This window comes from Passer domesticus, chromosome 2 (genome assembly GCF_036417665.1).
Source record: "Passer domesticus isolate bPasDom1 chromosome 2, bPasDom1.hap1, whole genome shotgun sequence".
Taxonomy (NCBI): Eukaryota; Metazoa; Chordata; class Aves; order Passeriformes; family Passeridae; genus Passer; species Passer domesticus.
Genome location: NC_087475.1, coordinates 16313899 through 16332452, shown reverse-complemented (window position 1 = coordinate 16332452; position 18554 = coordinate 16313899). Strand labels below are relative to the sequence as shown.

The window sequence follows — 18554 nt, the reverse complement described above, 5'->3', positions numbered from 1 at the left end:
GTAATTTGAAAAAATTCCACAAAAATAAGTTATAAAACCTAAAGTAAAATAATCAGAAGAGTCAACAAAAACAATGGCAGGAAAACTAATGCTAAGTAAATCTAGACTTATTAATGGAATGGATCACTGCTGATGAGACACCAATTAGACAATGGCTTGCACTGCACAAAGGCTTTGAGTGGTTAAGCAAAGAAGAAATCACAGAAATTACGGTAACATTTTACAAATAACTGATTGATGTAGGCACAAAGTGCCAACCAGGTCACAAAAAAAAATTATGAAACTTGTCCTCCGGCACACTTAGGACTGTAATGAACCACTTCCTTTTGACCTTTTGTGCCTACAGAGGACTTTCCTAAACTTTAGCCCTTTGCCAGTTATGTTCATTGCAGATGTAAAATTAGATCCTTCTGCAGACTTACTACTCAAAGTCCTTCTGCTTTAACACAAAACAGAGAAGCTTCTCAAATCAGGTAATTTTTACACGGGTGTTCAGAGGAACTTACTGAAAGAAATCAGATTGTAAGAGTAGTAGCAGCACCAATTAAAATCAGCTGACACAGAAAATTAGATATTTCTACTGTAAAACCTTTGTTATCTGTTGGACTGTTGTATTTGTATCTGTTGTATCTGCTAAATACATGCTTTTCACAGGATGACTTGGGGGTATTCAGCTAAAATGCATCGATTATTGAAGGGAGGCAAATTAACTGTAAAAAAATTCCAGCAAAATCTCTTTGAAAAGCTGTTAATGCCCCAAGTTATCTAGAGGAGTTAATTTATATCTGGCAGTAGAGATGGTCTCTATACTGAAACAAACCCGTGTCAGCATAGTTATTCAGTCTGGCTAAGCAACAAAGCTTTGGAAACCATGCATCTTACATACTCACTAGGAGAGCTCTTGCAGGTAAACAAAAGATTCCACAAACCACTAAATCATGAATTCTAAAATCATTAACCAGTTAGGGCTGGAGATGGGCATTGCCTGATCAAGCTGCCCTGTGATGGTCAGGAATGCTCAATATTCAGGGCAGAAATTGCTGGAACAGAAAACAAGGAGTTTCTCCCTTCTGTGCATCAGTAAAAGACAATCAGATGCTCCACTCTGAACGAGATTTTCCCCACTGTCCAGACAGACATACCTCTCTCAGACTTCCTTTGTATGTCTGGTAGACAGAATGTTCCTCCTTTCAGCCTTAGGACTGTGTTCCTTCAAGCACAGCCAGGCATAAGTAAAAGAAAGACATCCTTTCTTCAGCTCCATTCCCAGGTCACACAACCCAAGAGAGAAGATGTGCTCCCAACTACAGCATCAAGACTAGCAAAGGCATTTCATTCATCACAAACACTGCTAGCAGCACTCTTCCATGAGTCCTGGGTTGTTGGACAGATTTCTTTCTCTCCCAGAAAAAGAAACCTTGTCACCTTATTTTACTGCCCTTACTAAGAGACTTTGAATCCAGTCAGGCAGTGGTTATAAGATTACATAGACAAAAGATATTTTTGAATCTGCATGGAGTAAATAGGTACATTTTTTAAGGATAAAGGTGATGAAGATTAAGACTGGTGCCATGTTTAAACTGAATCACTGATGCTATATAAAAATTCTAGGAAACAATAATTGAGCTAGTCACATTAAAATCTCCTAGGGGATAATATAATTTCCTATGATTCATAAATTGTATTCCATCAAAGCTTGATTCGAGTTTTTACCAACAGATACCAAAAGCTAAAAAAAGGATTATTCTCTTGCCTGAACTCAGTTTCTCTGAAAATAAAATCTTGGATTGGTTTGATTCAAAGGATTTTACAGTTCTTTTTCAGGGAAGAAGGAAAATTTGAGAAATGTGTGAGAAACCATTTGGTCATTTTAATAAAGGAGACATTGCTGATACTGATAAAGAAATTGGATCCTCCTATAATTTTTTGCAGATGTAGACCCTACCAGCTGAAGATGTAATTTGCCTGTTGAAGCAGGCAAAAGTTGCCCTCATTGAAGTTTTGTCCCAGCAAATGCACAGAATGAGAACTAGCAATGCTTTCCTCTGTATTTATTCCCCAAACAGAAAATGTGAAAATTAATTATTTTAAGAAGAAGTTGATACATGCCCCAGTACTCCAAGGAGTCTTAGTTGCATGTATCCTGCTCTCGTATTATGCAAATGGTTGATAGACAGAGAAGTTGAAGCAGGTTGAAAGTTTTTAAAGGACTGATGCTGTACTTTTTTGTTTGGATAAAAATTAGCCAAAGTTGCACGTCCTCACATGATCTCATCAAGAATTTGATTTTGGTTTTAGAAATTATTAATAGACTGAGACTTTGTAAAATCTGGAAGTGAAATGCCAGATACACTTAGATCAAGTGACTGAATTACTATTTCAAAAGCAGTGCAGTGGTACTTACCACATTGCAAAGAGTTATCCTCTTCTATTGTCTTGCTATAGGTCCAATCCTCCTTTCTCCAGCGTATAACACCACTATCCTGGCAGTCCTTAGATTGTGTTATATTTGCCTTGTCCCACATTCTGAAAAGGTACAGCTCCCCAGTCATACCCTGGCGAGGTGTTGCAGCTGTACCTTGCAACTTTGAACAGCCAAGTAAGAACTGGCCTTTTCCAGGCAAATAAACTTTCCCATTTAGTTTCTTGTGTAATTTTTCCGTTCCATTTATGAATACCTTCACCTCCTCATTGTCACTTTTCCACTGGATACATATTTGGTTCCAAGTGTTTTTACGAAGTCTTACTGTTGTGCTTATTTGTTTTCCAAACAACCATATCTTCAATTTGCCACGATCTCCTGTAAGTCCAAGGTCATACTTATTTGCAGAGAGATTGGCATGAAGAGTTTTTTCAGCATATACATATGCTGTCCATGGACTGTTTGAGGAATACAGCTTGAGGTGCACACAGACAAGGAATTCTTTCAAGGGACGCAGAGAAATTCTTGATGACATACTCCAAGGATCTTCACATGCAGTCTTAAAGACGGCTTTGTATCGCCCTAGGAAATCCTCCTCATCTAAATAAAGAAAAGGTGATTTGTAAAACCTTTAGGTCTTAAAAAAGATCCTTTATATAAAAGTTATTTTTCCATATAGTACTGTTTCTAAGTATTTTCCTAGGAATTTTCAAAACAACATATTAAGAAACAATGTTGTAACCTACTCCTTTAGATTTATTTTTGTGATAGGGAAGTGACACATTTGGAGGCAGTCAATAAATCCTAGTTGCTCATGAAAACTTTGAAGTAAAACTTATGCACAAGAGCAAGGATGACCATGCAGAATCACAGAATCATTTAGTCTGGAAAAGACCTCCAAGATCATTGTGTCCAACTGTCAATCCAGCACTGCCAAGTCCACCACTAAACCATGTCCCCAAGTGCCACATCTACACATCTTTTGAGCCCCTCCAAGGATGGTGACTCAACACCTTCCCTCTGCACGATGGTTCAATGTTTAGCAACCCTTTCCATGAAGAAATGTTTCCTAGTATCCAATCTAAACCTCCTCTGGTGCAACTTGAGGTCATTTCCTCTTGTCCTATTGCTGGTTACTTCAGAGAAGAGACAGACCCCCATTTGGCTATAACCTCCCTTAAGGCAGGGAGCAATAGAGTCTCCTTTTCTCCAGGATAAACAACCCCAAGTCCCTCAGTTGCTCCTCATAAGATTTGTACTCAAGACTCTTCACCAGCTCCATTGCCCTTCTCTGGACATGCTCCAGCACCTCAATGCCTTTCTTGAAATGAGGGGCCCAAAACTGAATACAGGATTTGAGATGTGGCCTCACCAGTGCTGAGTACAGGGCAACAATGACTGCCCAGGTCCTGCTGACACACTATTGCTGACACAGGCCAGGATGGCACTGGCCTTCTTGGCCACCTGGGCACACATTGGCTCATGTCCAGCAGCTGTTGACTAACACCTCCAGATCCTTTTCCATAATGCAGTTTTCCAGCTACTCCTCCTCAAGCCTGTAGTGCTACATGGGGTTGCTGTAACCCAAGCACAGGACCTGGCACTTGGCCTTGTTGAACCTTCTTGCAGGGTGCTTTTTGTTTTATTAGTAGGTTTATTGTTTGATTTGTAATTTGGTAGTTTCTTTATGCTGTTTCTTTTTTGTTCCCGCCTTTTCCCAGATTTTTTGTCAGTTAGTTGCTAGTTTCTATTTCCCAAACTTTATCAGTTTACTGAAACTGTTCTCCTCCCTTGGAATTTTTATTGGTTTATACCTTGTGGTTCCCGCCTGGTTTTTTACTCCCAATTCTCCTGATTTGTTAAAGATTGTACCCTCCCCTGAGACCTGTCCCCACATATAAGTTCTTGTCTGCCCCTTGTTCCTGGTCCCGAGGATGAAGAGGGGAAGTTTTACCATCAAATAAAGTTACCCTGGGACCCGGGTGCTGCCCTGTGCAACGCGTCGACCCTGGCACCTGGGATTCAAGGGAGCTCGAGGGGGGAACTGCTGTCATCAGCTAGCTGGGAGGAAGAGGAGCAGCAGAACCTCACACAACTGAGGATTTATTTTGCTCCTCATCCCTGTATTGCAGCTCAGTGGGCTGGGTATTCTGAGACTAAAGCAAAGAAAGCGTGAAGTACACCTGCCTTTTCCTCACCCTTTGTCACCACATTTCCCCCTCAATCCAATAAAGGCTGGAGATTCTCCTTCACCTTTTTGTTGTTAATGTATTTATAGAAACATTTTTAGTTCTTATGGCAGTAGCCAGATTAAATTTTGCTTGGGTTTTAGCCCTTCTGATTTTCTCCCTGCCGAACTTTAAGGCATCCTTGTAGTCCTCCTGAGTTTTCTGCCCCTTCTTCCAAAGGACATGAACTCTTCTTTCCTGAGTTCCAGCCAAAGCTCTCTGTTCATCCAGGCTGGTCATCTTCCCCACTGGCTCATCTTTCAGCAGGGGATGAGCTGCTTCTGCCCCTTTGAGAATTCCCTCTTGAAGAAGAATGTCCAGCCTTCCTGGACTCCTTTGCCCTTCAGGGCTGCTTCCCAAAGGATTCTGTCAACCAATCCCCTAAACATGCCAAAGTCTCCCTTCCAGAAGTCCAAGGTGGCAGTTCTGCTGAGTCCCCTCAAGTCTCCAACAATTGAAAGCTAATAATTTTGTAGTTGCTGAGGCCTCCAACCTTCACATAATCCACCAACCCTCTCTGCTCATAAACAACAGGTCCGGTGGGCACCTTCCCTATAAAACAAGAACTTCCAGACAATGGCCCAGACACTGAAACTTGATTGTAACTGTTCAGCTTTTGTAGGTGACTAATTTCTTCCATTGTCCCAGTACAGGAAAGGACAGACTTTTGTGGCTGTAGATGTGAACCCTTTGGAGTTGACTCTTATTTTGTGGAAATATGCACACTTGAATCACATAACCATTATCATGGCTGCTTGCTTTATGGTGCACACAGCAGCAACAAAATAAGAAAAAGTTCATTTGGAACATGAAATGGAACAACAGAAAAATGAAACAGCCTGTCAGATGTTCAGCCAGTGCAAGAGAACACACTACTGACCCCTTTAAGGAGGTAATTATTTATCAATATATGCAGAGTTTTTTTGTATGCTCCAGAGGATGTATGGGATTAATCATGATTGGTCAGGGTTGGAAAGCAGAAAAAGATCGTCCAACACAGGAAAAAACCTTTTCCATTAGCTCCTCTGTAAGAAGAAAAACTTCCAGGCAACTTGGATCAGGCTTTTTTTTTCCAGGGTAGGTTATGTTCATAGTCCTAGTCAGCTGTCAAGATCACAGCCAGTTCTTCTGTAATGTTCTCAGGCAACCAGAGCACCAGCTTTCATCAGGCCACTTCTGACAACTTTTCTGTCTTTTGACCTCCAGGCTCTCAAATTTATTTTTCAATAGCAACAAGGGAAAACAAGGAGAAAGTTCCTAACTTCCAAGTGCAACTTGATAGGTACAAGCTACCAGAAATGTTTGAAACAGAAAACATATTAATCCAGTTTCATGGAAAGTTTCATTGATACCTATTCTTGTTGCTTCCTATAGATTTGAGAGTTTCTCTGTGATGCTGACTAGCAGAAGTGAGTTAATACTTAGATTGGTTCTAAATGGCAAAGGAGAAGAAAGACATACTTGACCCAATAGCAAGCCCTCCTTGCCTAACCCTGCAGCATGAATTCATTCATTCAGTTTGGCCACTTGCCAGTCTGAAAGCAAAATCTGGGATACCCAGCTAAGAAGACTTCAGTATGGAAAACTAATTTTTAAAATTACTTAAAAGCTGGATGAGGAAGACTGGATGGGAGGGTAAGGTGTCACAGAATATGAGATTTTTCAAAATGGGGGCTCAAATATACCTACCTTTTAAAGTAAAATTAAAACAGATGTCCATCTGACAGCATGGACAGGTCATAAGGAAACCGATTTTATGAAGGAAATAGCCAGCTGGTTACATGCTGATACTGGTGACACAGTCTTTCCAAATAAAAAAATTGCTCAAGTCTTTCATTATTAAGTAGAAATTGACTGGTAAGGGAAGTTTTCTGACACAGTTTCAAAACTTGAAGTTACTGTTAACTATCCAAATTGACAGACTGGAATTCCATTCCTTAGCAAAAATACTAATCAAAACTTGAAGTATCATCAGCAGGCTTGATTTTAAAAGTGAATTAATTCTGAGAGAGGCTTCATTTCATGTTAAGCATTAAAGCAATGTTGATATGCCAATCATGGATTAAAGGGCTGCTAATTTCTATTACATTTTTTAGGGGAATTGTGACTTCGAAGTTGTCAAGGGGCCACAGTGGACACAAACTTGTAGATGAAAACAGTTGTAATACAGATAGATAACAGAAATTAAGCAAAATGAGACCAATCTGCTGATGATTCTTCTGGTCTGCCTTATATAATCCAAAAAGACTGCTGTTGATCAATATGCAAGTCCTGAAGAATTAATTTGAACTAAGAAAAGTGTTTACATACAAAGGTCTGCTCTTCTGGAAACTGGAAAGATGGCCCACCACTTTGCTCTAAACAGTCATAAAGAAAAGTGCCAAAAAGAGATGCCAAAATTAAGAGAATAGATACCAATACTATCTGAATTGCTGCAAGAAAGGCTGGAAATTTTAATATGCTTTATCTACCCAAAGAATGCTGAAAAAGCAGAAAGGAAATTGGAATCATAGTCAGAAAATGCACTTTGCTGTTCCAAGTGAGTGCAGTACAGCATTATGTTAGGAATTAATCATCAGTATTACCTTGACTAAGTCTCCTTGACATGTGGGTGGATGCATTGCAAGCAGGAGATGACATTACAGTAAAGCCTTTAGAAGATCTGTTAATCATCACTTCCTCTAGCAATGGTGGTTGTGGGCTGTGACCCACCCTTGACCAAGGAACCGAGGAGCTGGAACTGCCTGCGCTCTAACAGAGGCATTCCTGAAGTCTCCTTGCAGGCAGACAATGCAATAAATTCAGAAAAGTAGCCATGAACACACCTTTACAGCACAGGAAAGGGAGCATAATGGAAAGAATGCTTCAAACAGCTCCAGCGTAAGAAAAATCCAGAGTAAGGAAAATATAAATAATGATAATAATTAAAAAAAAAATCACAAACAAATACAACACAACTTGGAGTGAAGGAAACTCCATTCAGTAGTAAACATGGGCTGACAATTCAATGTCTTCTGCTGTGTTTGGGCACATAAGCCTTGTCAGAAAGGAAATTTTTTTCTTCTTACTATACTTATCTCTAAGAGATGCAAAACCTGGGGGTTTTGCCCTCACTTAAGCTAAAAGCAAGTATTTAATAAGCATGTTCTCTTAAGCCCTAAAAGAAATCCTGAAACATATGCACATACTTCCAAATGTTTAAAATGAACTTTCTGAGAATGACAACATAAACCAAAAATGCATCTCTTTCTTTTTTCTAAACATTTTAGACAGTGATAATTGTCATCTTTACAAGAGATAGCCATTAGGTATTAAGAATTAGGTAGGTATTAAGAATTAGTCCTATGGGAGCAGATTCTCTCAGTACATAAGCACCAGTGTTATTTTCCCTACACTACTCATAACCACTGGATCAGTATACAGCTGAGCATTAATACAGTCAGGTATTCTCTTGAATAAAAATAGTCACAAGTTTATATGTCTGCATAATCTGGCTTTTAACTAGTAACAATAGTTATCAACTTCCTTGCAAGTGTTTGCCACCTGTGACACATTTGGCTCTCTACAGTCCATTGAAATGATGTCAAAAGACTCTTGTATACTCACTTATTCCATCTGGAGCCCATAACTGTCTTTTATAAAAAGCCTAATCTCTAAACTTTCTATGAGTGGGTCACTTGGTTCTGTTGAATTTTTTAAAAATCTGAAGCTAAGAACTGTTTCTCCAAAATCAATTTCATCCCTCCTTTTCACAGTTCTATTTGTTTAGCCGGCGATAAACAACATGACCTTATCCAGCATCCTGAGCACCAAAAAGAACACAGGAAGTTCCTCTCTCTTCATATTTTTTGGAGGACACAAACATACTTTGCCACTTCAGATGAGGAGAGAACTGAGTAGAGATGCTGCTGACACTACTAACTGCTGACAGCCTAAAAGCAAAATACCCCAATAAAATAGGAGGAAAACATAAACACACCCTTGTGTCAGTTTAGCTTTCCTTGATGATTAATGACAGCTTTAAGTGATACAAAGGTGGGAAATGAAATCCCTCTTTACTTGCTTCCTCAGAACTTTAGATACAGTTAAATTTCCCCTGGAAAAACTCTTCTACGACATCTGTCCATCTGCTGAACAGCTCTGTCCTTTTTACTGTTTAAAGTACAAGAGGTTAACACCTCTCCATCTTAGCAGTAGGTTAATCATCTGAATCTCAGATTCTGTCTCAATAGAAACATTTTGTAAAAGTTGCTGTATCTGGAGAATTAGAGACAAAACTAGCCTAATCTGTAACCCATGGAACCTCACTGTCTGTACAACATTGTTAAGCAGGCATGCTTAAATTGAAAAAATCAAGCAGTAAATCAGAACTGCAAGTTCTCACCTAGAGTAAAATAATATGCCATGACACAGAAAGAAGGTTCTGAAACTAGCCATTAAGTACACAGCAAAAACCACTCCGACTTTTTTAATACACTAAGCACATTATTCACATGATAAATGCTCTACAAACTGTTGACATAAGGAAGCTGTATGAATGACAAGCACTGTTATCCTTATCAGCTGAGGTCCAGAGCAGTAACAGACTAACCATCAGTTTACAGAAAAAACTGAAATTTTTTAGCCATGAAAAAACACAAATTATTTTACCTCACTTTATTCTATTTACCACACACAAAAGCATCACTACGTCAGTTTTCCACAAGAACTTTATGAATTTATTTTTCAATTACTGTTACGTAAAGAACATAAACTGCCAAGTTCAAATACTTAATTTCTGTTACATGTTTTGGGCCTTACTACCTTTTCCTTAGCCATATTCAGATCCACAACCAAAATCAATGCAGGAGATGTTCTACACTCACACACACCCTAAATACAGCAAAGCTCAAAGGATCTTGTGGTGTTTTTATAAGAGCAGTATAAAAGATTTAACAATGTGTTCTGAAAATAGTAACACTTCCAGCTCAAAAAAAAACCCAGCAATAAAATAATTTGTTTTGTTATTACAAATTGTGTTTTGGTTCTCTCCTCATCCACAGCCTAAAAGAAGTTACTACCAATGATTTTTTATGAAAACATACAAAGCATCCAAAATGCTAAGCACCAACTGTTTCATTTCTTGTTAGTGACAGTTTTTCCTCTTGTTTTCAAGAGGCAAAAACTTGCCTGTTGAACATAATCAAAAGTTCTATTCATCAAGACTAATGGTATTTATTTAGAATACCAACACTAGACAAATCAGGAAAAAATTCTCTTACCTTTGCTTGCTGTAGCCAAGAACAACTGAAGTAAAAGGACTGCTTGAACAATCCTGAATCTCAAGAAAATGTCCTGTATTCTGCCAACACAGCAGTGCTGTTTTCCCCAGGCAACCATTCTAGAAGAAACAGATAAATAAATAAAGCACAATGGCTAGAAAATGTGTAGATGTACAAACATTATGACAAAATATATTTCCAATATAAGCATAAATCTTCTCAACCCTGTTATACTGTTGGGTACATATTGCACAGAAATGCACAGATACTCTGTATATTGTCAAGACACTAAGAGAGAAAGAGATGTTTGCTGAAAGGAAAAAATACCCCAAAACCAAAGAAAACCTATCCAAGCTCTAAGTCTTCTCCAAAGACTACAAACACATCAAAGCATGGCTATGACTCCTTGCACAAATAAGACTTCCGGCATTTGAAAAACTAACTAACAAACCCCTCCAAAAGATTCCCACACAACAACATAAAACCCAAACAAAAGCTGACAGAGCGATCAAAGAAAGGTTGTCCAAAAGCTTTAACAGTCTCAGTAAGTATGTAAGAAAGCATCTCTGCAGTCTGCTACCCACACATCCTCTCATGTGACACTTTAACAGCCACAAACGACTGTGGGCAGCAAGTTCATGAACAACATCATGAAAACCTGGTTTGACCACCTTTCTGTTATCAGAGATACGGTTCTATGAAATATTTTTTAAGATGTTTTGAAAAAAAAAAGTTCATCTGAATATTTTGCATCCTGAAAGAAACATTCAGGTGCTTTTTTCTTATACAAAAAAGTGTAGCTACATAATGGCAAGTGATTCTGTAGCTGATTATTGAAACTTGCAAAGCAGTAAACGTTATATATGTGTCTTCCATGTATCAGTTTTAGGGTGGATCAGAGCATTCTGCCCGACACAGAAGTTTAACTCGGCCATCACAACTTGGGTGCATGTGCAAGTGCATTGGTTAGCACCCACCCTGCTCACACACTGCACTCTACTTCTGCTCGTGCCGTGTCAGGCTGCAGTAGCTCCCCTTCTTTTCAGGCATTGCTAAATGGTGAACTCTTTCAGGAGTTTAAAAATTTTTTTTGAGGTTGAGGCTAAAATGTAATGTTTTTGCAGGATTCACCCAAATGTAAATATTTATTAATTTACAATGGTTACTATGGGCTGAACTCTGCCAGGGAAGTGCCACAGGAATAAACTAAGAAACGGTGAAGTTGCTAAGTGATTGAAACTGTAAAAATTGATTAAACATACATGCAAATAAATTATAACCATGTCACAACATACCATAGAAACCTAAAGTAAAGGCTTTTTAAAAATAAAGAGCACTGCAACATTGTTGCCAGTGTTTTCAAGAATTATGCAACATGCAATACTTCTAAGAAATTAAGAAAAAAAAGCTGACAAATCATATGCTAAAACAATGGTCATACCTAATATACACATTTCTATGCAGGAGCAGATCAAAACCAAACAAAAGCAAGTAAAAAAACCCACCAGAAATGTCAATGTTGGGCTAGCTTTCTAAAGATCCACAGGAAACATGTTCAAACCTGTTCTCAGCTTGCTTCTCTGAATGCCTAAAAATTGTGTATTAATGAAGTCATTCCGTCAGCACCCTAAATAGCAGAATTAAATTAATTATCCTAATAACCTGATAATGAAAATTGTTGTGCTTAAATATATCTGATGACTTCAAGGACTGTGCATTTACAATGTAATTTCCTAGGGTTAAAAGAGATGCTCATCCAAAAACTGTTTCCTTTCTTTGCTTACTTACATTTTGCATTCTGGTCTCAAATTAGGTCATTTCCAAGCAAAACCAAGCTGCATATCTGTTCTCCAATTTTATGGGCAAATCTTTTGTACACTAAATTATCCATCCATAGTGATGTATTTAGAAAACAAAACAAACACAACTTCCAGCATCCCTTTTCTCTACTACCTAGACACCAAGAGTTGAAATGTGCATGGGATGGAGCCCAAAAATACTCAGTGGCATCCACAAGTGTAGCCACTGATGCTGGCAAGTGATGAGGCAAGCTGCTTGCTTTGTGTCACACATGATACTGATTGAGAACACTCCTACATTCCCTGCTTTTTGTTTTTTCCTTAAGCCTCAGTCCTGCAAACAGATACACATGAAATAAACTGACTAGGACAGAGTTTACTCCTGAACCACCAAGCATGCCTTCTGTTTTGTTTGGCAGAGCTCATTAGACAATGATGTTAGTGTCCCACCCCCAGAAATAAAAACTGCATTACAAAAGTCTAAATTTGAGTACAGGAGCCAAGAAATTCCTGGTACTGACTCCAACCCTGCCTGAGCACTCTGTAGCCCTGAGGAGTTTGAATGGACCTTCCTCTAACTCTGGCATTTCAGAAGGAGCTTTGCTAATATTTGTCCCCTGTTTAAACAAAAGGCTGAAATAAATACTTTCTGTACATTTAGGTTTTTGTCTCATCTGGGGTTTTTTGACACTGTACTGACTTCAAGAAATGGGCCTGGCAAAGACAAGTAGGGACAAAGTCAGAGCTTCTTGCTGACTGAACACAGTCACATCAAGAACTCCAAAACTATTCAACCTATGAAGGAAAATTAATGATCCCAGGCAAAGCAATAAAATCCAGATAAGAGGAATATAAAATGAAATACTAACATGGTCAGCTCAACTGACTTTTTGTAAGCCTCTGAACAGCTACACTAGTCCAAGACTTGTTCCAATGTTCAGATAAAATATACAATTAAAGGAGTTGGGAAAATAACATTTGTGTTCCTTTATTTTTGCAACAAAGTTGTTTAGACACTACCAAAGAAATGCTATCTTTGGTGCATTTTTTTAAGAACAAAAGCAAGACATAAAATACAATTTCACCATATCTATTCAAATAAAGATCATATGATACAAAACATTTGGCCATTATGTTCTTCTCAAACTTATTTTAGCCCTTTTCTGTATTAGAATCCTAAACCTTTATTCTTAATGATCCTGAACAGTAATGCAATTGCAGATATATAGTTGTGAGCATTACAGAATTAGGCATAAGAGATTCTTTTCATTTGTTATTAATTGCTCTTGTGTTCAAGTGAACATCTGTATTCTTCTTCATAATAGATGAATACAGTGTGACTCAGGGAGCCCAGCATAATTATGTATAGTTTTTGCAGCAGGATGAAAAATTTCCATGTGTATATCAAGCAAATCTAATTAAGTACAACAGTTACTGAGCCACCCAAGTGTGGGAAAGAATTCTGTGCACAGACTTCAGGTAAAGATGTAACCAGCTGGCTTCACTTTCTCAGTTACAACTAAGTGGGTTTTATTTACAAAAAGCCAAGTGTCTGAAATGACAATATAAAACATTTCTTTATGGTCAGCAGAAAAAATGAAAATTCAGAAAATAGAAATTAAAGGCTCAGGCATAAATCCGTTATGTCCTGATTGCTCTCCATGAAGTGTCTTATTTTGACCAATAACATCCTTGCACCCAGGTATTACAACATTTCACACCATCTTATTAATTTGAAAGTCAAGCCATAATTGAGAGTGCTTTTCTTAAAACAGATGGACTAACATATTTTGAAAAATTGGAATTTTTTGTTTGTCTGTTGTGTTATACACGTTGCAGTTCTGCATTAATATCACACTCTGCAAATTACAAAGTGTTAGTGGAAACAAAGACAGGAAGATGGTATAAAAAAGGAGTTTGTATTCCTATCATTAATAATAATTAGTTCATGCCCTGCTATTTCACTTTACTACTTTCCAAGTGTGCACCCATAGGGGACAAGTCAAGACATTTAGCACTTACCCTCAGCAACTGCTTGCCTTGCAGTACAGCAGATATATTTTCATAGGATTAAAGCCAAAGGAAGTGCAAAATATAAATACAGCAGTTGTGTTCTGTAATGTATTCTGTTACATCGCTTTTGGAAAAATTTCACATCCAAATTTCACAATTCCTGCTGAAAATACATATTTACTGGCAATCTTTAACATTTAATAAACTATTAGTTCTTTTATGCTAAATTTTAGCCAGAGCAGGTTCCCACTGCCAATGCATAAACATCTGGTTACAGAAACTTTTGTTGGAAATCATGGCCCAAAGCAATCATTCATTTACTTCCAATCATGCTGTCTACTGCTGCACCTCAAACTGCTTTGTTTAGCCACACTCATTTCATCCATATCTTTGGGTCTCATTCAACCTTCTGTATTCATCCCCTACTAAGATTTGGGATTTCAATAAAAATATTTCCCAAACTTATAGCAAATACAGTTTGAGAGCAGAATAATAATGAATGGTAAGCTTCTGGCTGCTCTGCTATGGTATTCTGCCTTATTCAAGTCTATACCAGGTGACAGAAGGCTAAAACAAAAGGCTAAAACAAGAAAGAGAAACATATCAAACTACCCAGGTATGAAAACTTCTTAATGCCTTTCCTTTCAGAATGTAAGACTGTAGACTTCTTCCATCAACTCCTTATATTTTCCAGACTGGAACCAAAATGCAGTGAAGTTTTCATGTTATTTTTAAATTTTGGCTGAAACAACTTAGATGTAATAGGGAGGACGCTTATGTTGGAAACTATTGTGTCACAGTAAATCTTGGCACATAGGGAATTTACTGACTGAACAGCAGAAGTAGCACCATTGAGTTCAAAATGTTGTTCCATGGGTTTCTTATGTGTTTTTCCAGAAGACAGTAATAGGATTATTACTGTCTGATAATAATTTTGATTAATTTTCTCCCATGTTAATCATGTCAGTAAAAACTGTATTCTATATAGTCACCATGTTAATTTAGTCACTTGACGTAAAACACCAACTTTTTCTAAGACTGTAATGTTAATGTGTTCAAGAATCTTCCTCCTTACATAAATCATTACTGTTTTCAAAGAAATTAAATATTTTACTTAATAAGTTGGCTTATAGAGAGCAACAAGCCACTTAAGCACAGACATCAGTCATCTGCAAAACTAGTTGGTTGATTGAGTTCTTCAGAGAACTGGAGGATGAACTCTCTGAGAAATCCATTACTTTGTTTAGCCTTTCAACTGTTGCAGGATACTGGCATTAGTATACCTTTTTAATATATTTTATTTTGTTGCCCAGCTGTGCAAGCCAAGGTCTGCCTTCAGTTCAACTCACATATCTCCCCTTAGATTCATGTAAAAGTGCAAATTGAATCACTTAGGCCTGTGTAAGTGGATTCAGGAGTGGAACATGCTATTGGATGGCTGTCCATTATGGACCTCAGGGCCAAAATAACCTGCACTTTTGGTACTTAATTCTCTTATACAGCAACTTTTGATCTATATAGTGCAAAAATAGGACAGGGGGGAATTACAAGCAAGTTTTGTTCCCTCTCACCCAGACTGGAAATGTTTCACATCCTCATATCCAATTGTCACCTGGGAGATGAGCAGGAGACCTTTCTCTAGCTCTTATAAAAGTTTTACACTATCCAGGAAATCCTTGTCTGCATGGTGTATTCCCTCAAGAGCACAGTTTTGCTCACACCCTCTATTAATTCTAGAGCAAACTAAAAAGCCCTTCACTGTCAATGCCTGGGCAGGTTTCCTCTGAAAAGTTTACAAAGTACTGATGAAGCAGAACAAACAGAGATGCAATAAAAGTAGTTATGTTTGCCACAAGTCTGATTATTTCAACTTCAGACAGGTTGTTTACATTTTCCTTAATACTTTGGGGCATGGAAGTATATAGGTTTAATGGAAGGGAGAAACAACCACAAGTGTTCCGCAGAGTAGAAGACCATACAAAGGTTGACACATCAGAAAAGATTAAAAGAACACTACACATGTACCTGGAGCCATATAAAAGCATGACAAAGGGTATACAGAGATATAAGCACAAAAAAGTACACAAAAAGTTTTCAGAAACCTTTGTATTCAGCTACAGGACTTGATTTGATGCAGAAAGAGAGAAGGACAAAGACTTTTCTAAACCTCAAATATTCATATCAGTGAACAATGTAAGCAGGCTGTGAAGAGTCAGGTGAGCACCAGGCATGCCAAAAAGAAGACTGTTCAGCTCATGCTTTCAATTTTCCTTCTTTAAAAAAAAGGGGGAAGAAAAAAAGAGCTCTGAAAGTTTCTTTTTGCTGTAAGTGAAGGAAAATAAAAAGTAAATAGTTGTTTCTGCTCAGTTTACACTTTTCTTCCCCACTCTCTTTTCCAAGCTCTCCTGGCTTGAATAGCAACACCCTAAAAAAGAAATTATACTGTGATTTCATCCTAAGCTTCACTTTATGGACTTAACAGGTCTCTTGGATCTTGCCCTTGGAGCCATTAAAATTTCTCTGCAAGCTAAGAAGCACAGTATTTGGTAGAGGTTTTGGTTGAAAGAGGGGGTGGGGGTGGTCTATAGCAGTCTCTCAGACTCTTTCAGTCAACAGCCCAATGACCAAAACCAATCATTTGCACCACAGAGGTAAAACTCATCAGTTTGGAAGGATGGCTGTACTGAAGAAGCATCTTCCAAAGTCCAAAAAAACCTCTGATATAGAATATGGCACCACCACCCTACACAGCCTGAGGAAATACAGTCATGTTGGCACTCCAGTCTCCACGTGGGGTAAATATTTAGGGAACCTCTATTAAGACATTCTAGGAAACAGGGTTATGCCAGAACAGCATTCTGGGCCTTCTTTAGCACTTCTCCTCCTCAGGGTTCAATGTAAGTGTCTGCAGAGGAGCAGGAGATGTATCACTGCCTATGTTTGACTACTACAACTGAAACAAGTTAGCCAACAGCAAACAGTCATAAACGCTTGAAAGTCATCACATAGGTGAGTAGATGACTTGAAAGCAGCTCCAGAAAAGTTTCTTTAAATCTGTACCATTCCTGTGTGCACCCCCACAAATGTATCAGCTCAAAAAATTTACTTTGTACAACTACACACCACATGGCTTTTTTCACCACCACCACCTCTATAAAAAAGTCATTTGCCTTTTCAGAAATAAGACACAATCACCACATTGCTGACTTGCCAAAACATAGATGAGGGTGAAAAAAGAAAAGCATTTTTAATCCAATTTATATGAACACATGGACTATGCTATGAATAAATAATGGAGGAACAAAGTCACTTCAGAACATGAAGCCCATCAGAAACCCATTCAGTAAGCTTATGTCCATAATTAATTTGGTGCAAAAGAAACAAAAATATTCAAAGTCTGCTTGGGAACTTAGAACTTAAACAGGGAATTTAGCAGAATTCACAATCAGGCGTGCCCAAATGTCTAATATTTGAGACAGAGAGGCACAGTCTTTTTTTCTGTAAAGAAAGGGACTTAGAGAATATTTTGACCACTAAAAGTATCAGTAAAAGAAAGGTTTTGTGATGTGTTCACAATAACATTTCCACAATTATCATGATCACATTACTCTTTGTCTTTCTAATTCTACCATTTCTAAAAGTGTCACATCTTGCCAAAAATGACAACTTCAGCAAACCTTCTGATGGATCTCTTGGACCATAACTCCTCAATGATTCCTTTAAGGAACACTATAAATGAGAAAATAGTGCTTAATTTGTGGAGAATTGTTCTTTTTTGGTAACTAAGGCATCACTTAAGGTACTTATGCAAATTTCACTAAACAGAAATACTGTGATAAATCTTAGTAATTTTCTATAAATTCTACAGGCTGAAAATGTATTTTAAGTAGATTGAGGAACTTTATAAAGTATTTATTTTCTATCTACTGTCTCAGCTAGTATAACTGACATTCTACAGTTTTCTTTTAAAGTAAACAAAAATAAGCTCATCATGTTACTAACTATACTTTTTCTATGAGCTGTTAAGAACACCGTATTGAAGCAGCCAGCAGAAGAGGACCTAGAACAGAACAAAATAATCACATTTTTATAAGGCACTAGCTGAAAAGTAGCTGTTGTGCCGGACAGTACTTATATTTCTGTGCCACAGAACTCATCAATAAAGGAAAGACTGAAAATGCTGACTCTGGGACTTGAACTGCCAGACACACTTCTAAAATCCTATATCAGTTCCACTTCCCAACACCTGCAATAAAACTGTCCTGAATCTGATGTAGGTAGCACTCCTCACAGGCTGAATACCTGTGGCATACAAACTATTCAACTCACGGCTGAAGACAAATCTATGTGACTCATGCAGAGAGGAGACTGATACGGATTTTTTTTGTCTTTGATTTAATGTCAGCTACAAAAGACCCTTTGTTGATCCTGAACAACAATAAGTTTCAAAGGAAATCTACACAAAAGGAATGCAAGACTCCCAGGTAATTGAGTCCTATTAATTACCATATAGTTATACAAAACTATCTTTTTCATAGAGCAATTATAGAGCCTTTGCCAACTGTAACTCCACTAGGAATTTATGACTGGAAAGAGTAAGACCCTCATAATCATGAACATCTGTCTAACAAACAAAACTATCAGCTCATTCATCTTCACAAGCTGAGAAGCACCGACCAACAAATTAATATTCTCTAAATCCTTTTCTCTGGAAAAGAGCAAAGCTTTTAACTGGACCTAGATATACAAAACCACTAGTAGACTTACCATTTATCATAAAGCTAACATTTCAGGCCAAATAACGTGACTTATTCATGCTAATTTTTACATT

General features: G+C 37.8%; 1 protein-coding gene across 14 annotated transcripts in view; it reads right to left on the bottom strand.

The window, feature by feature from the left end:
- ADGRG2 (adhesion G protein-coupled receptor G2) overlaps window positions 1-18554 on the bottom strand; it is a 57717-nt gene that overhangs the window by 36705 nt on the left and 2458 nt on the right. For 9 of the 14 annotated variants that reach the window (XR_010355540.1, XM_064407555.1, XM_064407556.1 and 6 more), the window contains 2 exons: window positions 9912-10030; window positions 2405-3022 (listed from right to left, as the gene is read on the bottom strand). Coding sequence is in view for 13 of the 14 variants with exons in the window: in XM_064407555.1 (XP_064263625.1) it covers window positions 2405-3022; window positions 9912-10029 (736 nt within the window). In the remaining variant the exon portion in view is untranslated. The remainder of the gene's footprint in view (window positions 1-2404; window positions 3023-9911; window positions 10031-18554) is intronic. The other 5 variants (XM_064407558.1, XM_064407562.1, XM_064407559.1 and 2 more) reach the window with 1 other exon arrangement.